At 42.4% G+C, this 6,465-nt stretch overlaps 2 protein-coding genes across 3 annotated transcripts in view; one reads left to right on the top strand and one right to left on the bottom strand.

Moving 5' to 3' along the window:
• The window catches only part of YTHDC1 (YTH domain containing 1), a 31,328-nt gene that overhangs the window by 21,713 nt on the left and 3,150 nt on the right, over positions 1–6,465 (top strand). The gene's annotated exons all lie outside the window — the stretch shown is intronic.
• LOC104135543 (UDP-glucuronosyltransferase 2A2) overlaps positions 2,997–6,465 on the bottom strand; it is a 13,418-nt gene continuing 9,949 nt past the window's right edge. For both annotated transcript variants that reach the window (XM_035888915.1, XM_009649205.2), the window contains 4 exons: positions 6,048–6,179; positions 5,538–5,625; positions 4,576–4,795; positions 2,997–3,294 (listed from right to left, as the gene is read on the bottom strand). In XM_035888915.1, coding sequence (XP_035744808.1) covers positions 3,018–3,294; positions 4,576–4,795; positions 5,538–5,625; positions 6,048–6,179 — 717 coding nt within the window. In that variant the 3' untranslated portion in view covers positions 2,997–3,017. The remainder of the gene's footprint in view (positions 3,295–4,575; positions 4,796–5,537; positions 5,626–6,047; positions 6,180–6,465) is intronic.

The following is a 6,465-nucleotide window of genomic DNA, read 5'->3' as shown; positions in this document are numbered from 1 at the left end:
TTTTTAACCCTATCTGTAAAGTCAAGTGTTTTTTCAGTCTTCAGTAATGAAAGCAATATTAAGAAGACACTATTGATTTCTAATTTTTAACCTTTTTTAAAAAAAAAAATTCCCATGTTCAGTAACATTTTGGTCAATTCTTTTGTCTAGTCTCCTTCCAAAATGTACACATTGCTTGGAATGTTCACAACCTGCGTGTGTGGAACCAGAAAATATTGCTGTATTCTACATTGCTACCTTTTTTTTTACATAAAAATAAATTGATAACTATTGAAATGATTAAAACTCCAGATCGGGTTTCTTGGTCTTCTAAGCTTGCCAGCTTTGATAAGATTCTGGCAGTTCTAGGAAAGTATTTGTGTTCAAAAATAGTTTAAAGGTTCTTTGGTGAAATTGATGGGTGAAATTGATCTGAAGCCTGAATTTAGGAAAAGGACTGCTGAAATAAAAGGTAATTGCTTTTCTGTTTCCACAGTGAAGTAGTCAACTTACAGCTGCAGCAGCTAATCAGAGTTATTAAGGCCCTGTGTGTTCAACTTAATCAAATGAGCTTTGAGCTATTGATAGGCTGTCCTCAGCCATAGTCATATCTGTCTCCCCAGAGTGTGTTAGTCCTGCAAGATCCACACTCTCCCTGTGTCTTCTTTGCAGTGATTACTGCATCACTTGTTATTTCTTTTCAATAGGAAGTATTTTAATCTAATGCCAATGGTAAAACTGTGAAAAAAGAAAACTGAAACTTGTAGTGGAAGTTGTTCAGTTTCTCTAGCAAATTTGTATGAATAGCACTGCCTTGGTGGACGACTTCATAACCTTTCTTTAGTATCTTCTCATGTATCAAAACCAGATTATAACATGTGCTTTAAAGACCTCCAACTCCACAGTGCTAAGTGCTGTAGCTGTTTTTATAAACTGCAATATCGGGTTGGCCACAGTGTGGCAGCTGCGGAACCACGTTTTTTACATCTGACAATTATTTGGGCTCTGTATTTTAGTCTGCACAGCTATAGTAAACATGTACCTGTGCTAAGCAAAAAGTTTGATCTCCAATATGCAAGTATGTTGAGATTTTTTTAAACACTATAAGAAGTTGAACGTATGTTTGGGTTCCTCAGTTTACTGTGCACTAAGAGGTTAGCCTGTTACCAGTAGGATTAGATCAGTTTATCAAATTCAGTACACATACTGTGTCTAATTGGAGAACTGCCTCACAGACCACCTTCATTCTTTGATATCCTTCTCTGCTTTATATACAGATTCCAGAAGAAAGAAGGGAATTTTTATTTTTTTTTTTTTAACTTTTTAAATTCAATACTAGATAAGCCGAATTTCTCTTGAGTAAGTTACAGATAAGAAGTACCTCCTTACGGTGACTGCAGAGCATTTTCTCTGTCCAGCTTTTCTCAACTATCCTGTTCATGAGTCCTTTGTTAGCCCTATCTGACCCGTGTCTATACAGAATGCCAGGAGGCTTCCTGGCCTTCTGGCAACCAGACTGACATCTCTGCAAATCTACTTGCAGAAGCTGGATGATGGGGTCTGTTAGTGATCAAGCTTGGTGGAGCTGTGCCTAGGGACCCAGCTCTGTGAACAATTACAGCGAAATTTTTCAGATCTGGGGTCTAAATGTCATGCTGTTCCACTTTCTGTTCACTATGCGTATTTCAGTATGCATATTCTTGCATATGATTCCATCATGACCATAGGAACAATGTACCAGAAGTTACCATGAGAAACAGTAGCCTTCTACCATAGGAAACAGCCCTTCTTTAGTTTGGAAAGAATTCGCTTGAGCTTGTAAATGTTGTAGTATGAAGAGATTTAAGCAGACACTGAAACTACTGACAGTGCTAATAAAAATGTTAATGCAGTGTATGGAATTTTCAAATACAGCATGTTTTTGCAGCCTTTTCTGTTTGAAACCAATTCTGCAGCATCTAGAATACAGCAAATATCAGTTAAAATTGGTGTAGGTTCTTTCTTGAGTAAGCTGGCACAGCAGTGGAATAACCTTACCTAGAACAGAAGGCCTGAACTAGTATCTTTTTAGTAGGCTTTCATCAGTAAGTGCACCTTGAACAATTTCAGGAGTGCTGCATTTACTACCATTCTTATCTGAGCCAAGAGCAGCATTATTTTCCCTCCAACTTTTCGGGTAAGGCAAGTGACTATTGTACTGTTCCCACATGTAACATTACTTCTTCGCGAGTTCCATCTCTACAGGTTTTCCTGCATTTACCAGTTAGCATCGCTCAGAGGCATTTGGGGGTTAAGATGGGCAGGTTACTGACAGAGGTGGTTTTCACAGCCCTGTAGTGTTGCAGTTAGAATGATGGCCTGTGCAGGACTCCAGGCATATACTGAATGGAAAAAAGAAACAGTTCTCAAGAAAGTAGTTTCTCTGCTGGTTTTAGGACTCTGGTCTCCCCTCAGCCTCCAAGTAGTCAGTGCATTTGTAAAAATGTGATGATACAGGTTTCACCAGCCACTTGCAGCTCCCAGTTTTTCATGATCTTGGCCATTTATGTGGGTGCTTTTTAGGAGCTCATGATCTTAGCTTCACTGTCCAATCTGGAGAGAGCTGTTCTGACAGGAGAGGCATTTTGGTTGTGAATCATCAAGCCTGGGTGACATTATAGGAGAGGACAGAATTAAGGTAAGAGGGGACTAGTAGCACATTGAGGGATCCACAGCACCACATATAGGAAGGCTGAATTTATGAAATAGGCCAAAATGAATTTGAAAAGTTAGAGCATTCTAGGGACTATGTGTGATCAGCTAACAGGGTCCCAAGGGATAAAGCAACTATTCCAGTCTTATTTAGGCCAGAAGGAATTTTCTGCCTAAGCAAGCAGATTTGCCCCACAACAGCTTTTTAGCATGACTCAGTTCAAGAGGGTGCTCCATGATCTGCCCAGCTTAAAGAATATCCTAATAATTTATTCACCAAGGAATGTGCATAAATGCCTTGCTGAATCAGCCTAGGAGAAGACAAACTGCTGATGGGAACAGGATGTCTATTCCTTCTTCCTCTTTGCAATCCTGCCACATCTCCTACAGCAAAATAAGCAGCACTTGACAAGAATGAAGACAGCAATGGCTGCACAGGTGAACAAGAATGCCAGAACATCCAGGCAGTGGTACTGGTACCAGGTGAGATGGTGAGCAGCTGGTCTCAAGTGCTTTGCTCCTTTGTGACGCATGACAAATTCAATCCAGAAGACAGCTCTGTCCAGAGGCTTAACTGGCTGGTCGTGGTGTATCTTGGATAACCTTAAAGCATTTTCCTTATAGCTGGGGAAAAAAAGAAGAAACCAACAAGGTTTGTCACTGATTCCTGAAACAACCCGGCAGTCCTCTTGAGGAAGGTAGCTGCTTTTACTTTCATCAGTGTTATTTAAATGTATTAAACTGGCCCAGTTTACTCCTGTCTGCATAAAATTTGGTTATGAACAGTAACAGAGAAAGCCAATCTTTTGCAAGAAAAGTTACCCAAAATTATTCCAGATACTCCTTTAAAAAAAGCAACATGGAAACATTTGCAGCATGTTCTGTTCCAATATAATGTAGTGTGCTGCTTTTCGCTGGGATAGAGTTAATTTTCTTTATAGCAGCTAGTATGAGGCTGTATTTTGGATTTGTGCTGGAAACAGTTTTGATAACGCAGGGATGTTTTCATTACTGCTGAGCAGGGCTTACACAGAGTCAAGGCCTTTTCTGCTTCTCACCCCACCCTACCAGTCAGTGGGGGTGGGAGGGATGTGCCCAAGAGGTTGGGAGGGAGCACAGCTGACCCCAGCTGACTGAAGGGATATTCCACACCATATGACATCATGCTCAGCAATAAAACTCAGGGGGAGGTTGGCAGGGGGGCTGCGTTCACCAGATTTCATCTGGGTCTTTGGATGCCTGGTGGTCGTCCAGATTATAGATTATCTCCACCACAGCTAATTCCCTCAGATTTTGAATACCTCCATCAGTGTTGGTCCATTTGCTTCGGGAATTTGCAGGTTTTTCCTTGAAAGGATCTGTCCTTCACACCTGATGGGAGTCACTGCCAAAGACTGAGGACTCCTGCCTTTTTCCAATCCCTTTGTCAGTGGCCTTATTGTTAGCAAGGGATCCCAGCTGCTGGGCTTCCTTACCCTCTAATTCCTGACTAATAGGTACAGTAGCCTAAGGATATTGGTAACTCAGGGGTAGGAGAAAGAATTTTTGTGGTTACAGAGTAGACATAATACGACTATAATTGTCACCCAGAACCTCCAGAGAATTTACACTAGCAGAGAACAAAGAAGAGACAGAGAGCAGAAAACCATCCCAGGAGCTGCTCTGTGCTTTCCAACAAGTATTTTTCTCAAAGGGATCATAAAATGTAGTATAAGAAAAATCAAATTATTGATCTCTCCTTTCTGAGAAATGCTGGTTCTCAGAAATGAAAGATCGTTTTCATCTGAAACCCAAACTCCAGCTACTCAGTGGTTTTGGTTCCCAGAAGAGCCAGCAGAATTTCTTACATTGGCAGCCCAAGATTTCAATAACCTCATCCTACTGTAAGGCAAGAACAAAACTCACGTGGAATTGTTAATGACTGTATTCAGTGCATCAACTAGGTCTTGTGTCTTCAGCGTGCTGAAATCCAGCTCAACTGCAGCTCCCTTTGCCCTCATGTGAGCAATGTTGTCGTGCTGGTCAGCAAACATGGGAATCCCAACCATTGGGATCCCATGGTAAATAGCTTCATAGATCCCATTGGTCCCACCATGAGTAATGAAGGCCTTCGTCAAGGGATGGCCTGGGAAAGGGAAGGAGAGGCACGTGTAACAGCAGCTGTGGCAGACTGCGTTCACTGGGACACGTGCGGTGCAAACTACCTGGACAAATGCACTGCTAGAGAAGGGAACAGCCCCGACCTCTGGATCAGCCTCAGAGCTTGCATGCTTAGCTTTCACACATTCATACTTATTTTAATGCAATGTGTGAATCAGCGGGTCCCTCGAGTCTGCCCCAGAGTTACTTCATCCCTTCTGCTGTTGTGCAGTTCTAGTTTTTACATGGCATCAGGTTCACAACAGCCCGCTGCTGCAATCTTGCTTAGGTCAAGCATTTTGTAGATTAACTGCAGAGGCCAAATCCAGCTCCAGAGTCCCTGTCTACTTTGATATTTCCTCCTGCCTATAGGTGGTTCTTAGCCCTTCCGGACAATTGACACCAAGCACTGTAAGACAGAGGCGTTTGCTTTAGAGATCCATCTTTATAGCTAAGTTCAAGTTGCTGCCTTCTTGAGCCACTGCTCCCTACTCCCTTCACAGTCCATCTGTACCTTCCATGGTTCTTGTAGAGCCACTCGCCTTAAAGTCAAAAGCAGGCTAGGAAATTAAGGTCCCAAGAGTAAACCTCTGCTGCTTAAGCTGCGAAACTAATTGTAGCCACAAGCATTACGTGGTTCTTTTGCCTGAATAAGCCATTTTAGTGGAAAAACAGGGGAACAGGTTTTTCCCAAGGGCACAATGCATCCCAAATAGAATCAGTCTCACCAAGCAGGTCATTTTGGGGTATCCAGTCATAAATCCTGGTGTTGGAGCCCAGAGTTTCTGGTTTTTTTCCTTTGTACCGCCAGAGGACCTTGAACAAAGGAAGAGTAAGATAAACATAGTGCATGTGATGTGCCCTTCTGTATTATTACGTGTAATATAGGGCTTTATCTCAAACCCACATACCTTTTCCCAGTAATCAAATATCTTTGGCTCCAGTTTAGTTCTTTGATTAGTTATTATGTGCTTATTATAAAAATTGCTTAGGGTGATTTTTATATTTTGGCCTATGGACACACCTCCACATCATTTGGTTCAGAGAAGGGGAAACGCCAGAATTTCCCATGAGGTGACTCGGCAGTCTGCCTCTGCAGAGCCCAGCTTCCCGGCGGTGGCACATCCAGCAGAGATGCAGATAAAAACCAGGCCAGTCCAAACATAAAAGGCTCACTGAAGGCAACAGGAGTGACAAAAAAACAAGGCAAGTTGTTTTAGACTTGAAAGGGAATTCACCTTTTGTGGAAGCTGGCTGAGGGCTCTGGCGATCACATTACTTTTTTCATCAGTTAGGTTGTAGACCATCGACCCGAGAGAGAATACTATGATGCCGTGTTCCCCTGAGCTCTGAACAAATTCTTCCATTTCCTAGGAGAGGCAGAAGACATAGTAAGGGTAACTACGCACTGCAGATTACACAGATTTCTGTGAACAGGGAGCATAACCTTTTTAGCTTGTCAAGGAGATGATTGTGGTGTATGAGCACCTCCGCTGACAGCAGGGCATTGCAAAGATAGACCTGGCCCTGAGCAAGACAGGCAGTTTCTCCCCAAGAGGGGGCAGGACAAGTTGAAAGAGGTGACAGAAAGTTTATCTTTTTGAAAGCAAGTCAAGCACTTTCAGGACACATTTTGTCAGAGTTCAAGCAGCAGGA

This window comes from Egretta garzetta, unplaced genomic scaffold (assembly GCF_000687185.1).
Source record: "Egretta garzetta isolate BGI_Z169 unplaced genomic scaffold, ASM68718v1 scaffold41, whole genome shotgun sequence".
Lineage (NCBI taxonomy): Eukaryota > Metazoa > Chordata > Aves > Pelecaniformes > Ardeidae > Egretta > Egretta garzetta.
The sequence above is the reverse complement of the archived record's forward strand: the minus strand, read 5'-3'. Positions and strand labels throughout refer to the sequence as shown.